A 1749-nucleotide genomic window follows, 5' to 3' on the forward strand; every position below is an offset into this window, starting at 1 on the left:
TAAATCCATATTAAATTTTGAAGGGTAAGGCTGTGATGTCTGAGGTCTGTATATTCATAGTGGTAGTTTTTAGCTGCAGTATTGGTGGAGGCAACATTCTTTCCTTGGGGAAATCTCCGCTTTGTTAATGGCACACAGCGAGTTGGAGGTCGGTAAGAGTAAAGTATTCACCAAGCAGGTACTGAAAAATAGCAGATGTCACTTCTACATTCTTCTTCAGTAACTTTCCTACTTTAACTCAGTGCAGCTCCTTGAAAAGTAACACCAGAACTCCTTATGACATAAAAGCTCTGTAGGAAAGACCATTAATTTGTGTGCAATGGCTTTTGCAGCGATGTGTGCAAGGCCACCACACTGAGGTGCAAGCACGGGCCTTAGTGGAATGATTTTTGTAAAATTTTTTTAGCCATGTTCTAATCAAGAGATTCATATGCTTTTGAGGTAATCTGATCAGAAATGGGTACCACACGAGTCAGTTATTCCCTAGTTCAGCTTTTAAGTGTCCATAAGCTCCACTTTACTGTGTCACAGTACTTCTCTGTCGGCAGCTTAACTGAGTGTTCAGTGTAGTCCCCACCCACTTCTTACTGCTAGCTAGTGTTTCAAGGAGAGTGAAATTCCATTTTCTGGGCTTAATATTAAACAGGAAAAGCATGTGAATTCATTATTGAAAATCCCACGATAGCAAACTATCTTTTAACACTTTCTGAAGTACAATTATTTTTTAATACTGTTGCTATTAATAAAATGCAAAATGTGTCCCTGTTTATTCCACAGTTGTTGCTATATATGACTATACAAAGGACAAAGATGACGAGCTGTCGTTTATGGAGGGTGCAATCATTTATGTGATAAAGAAGAACGATGACGGCTGGTATGAAGGAGTTTGCAATCGAGTAACTGGCTTGTTTCCTGGGAATTACGTTGAATCAATCATGCACTATGCCGATTAAAATCCTTTGCTTTTCAAAGTTTGGTCTTGTATTCAAGTCATACCATGATTATTTACAAGGGGTAACTACAAGCTAACAGAATTGTCTTAATATACTTTCAAAAAATTGTGCCCATTTCTTCAGGCCATACTGTTTTAATGGTATGATTGAATGTCCATCTCTGAGTCTCTGGGGACAGTATGTCTTACCTGATGGCAATTTGTAAAACAAGCAACTGTCTATAACTGGTTATACTTATTTACTTATGCATTGTTAATTTTATGACCAGCCTAAATATTATGGGGAAGTAGGGTATAATATTTAATGAACCATGATCAGATTGTGCCATTACATTTTTCAGTACAGCATGGTAACTAACACTACGTTAGACTAACATATTAAAACCTGGATGAGAAGTTTAATGTTAGTGCTGGTCATATTACTTTTTGTTTAGACTCTTTGCTCATTCTTGAACTATATTTGTTTAAAGCATGCATACAAACTTATGTATTGAAATATACTTTTTTAAAAATCCAAGATGCTTCCAATTGTTGTAATCTTTACCTGGAGTATTCTCACTAAAGTCTATTACAATGAGTTGTTTGGGTCTAAGGTGTCCATGTGATTCAAAAAATGGGTGGTCTTATGTATGTGTAATTTGTACCCAAGTTTTTTTAATGAGTAAATTTACATTATGACTTTTTCCATTCATAAATATATAAGTGAACCAAAGGTCTTGTCCATTACTTTGTTGGTTGGCTTGGCAAAGAAGTTTGGAATGCTAACGTAGCAAAATCATGGTTGTGTTATCCCAGAC

At 36.1% G+C, this 1749-nt stretch overlaps 1 protein-coding gene across 13 annotated transcripts in view; it reads left to right on the forward strand.

The window, feature by feature from the left end:
* ABI1 (abl interactor 1) overlaps positions 1-1469 on the forward strand; it is a 78440-nt gene extending 76971 nt beyond the window's left edge. For all 13 annotated transcript variants that reach the window (XM_069006594.1, XM_069006586.1, XM_069006588.1 and 10 more), the window contains one exon: positions 778-1469. In XM_069006594.1, coding sequence (XP_068862695.1) covers positions 778-953 — 176 coding nt within the window. In that variant the 3' untranslated portion in view covers positions 954-1469. The remainder of the gene's footprint in view (positions 1-777) is intronic.
* The last annotated feature ends 280 nt before the right edge of the window (positions 1470-1749 follow it).

Source organism: Aphelocoma coerulescens, chromosome 2, assembly GCF_041296385.1.
Source record: "Aphelocoma coerulescens isolate FSJ_1873_10779 chromosome 2, UR_Acoe_1.0, whole genome shotgun sequence".
Lineage (NCBI taxonomy): Eukaryota > Metazoa > Chordata > Aves > Passeriformes > Corvidae > Aphelocoma > Aphelocoma coerulescens.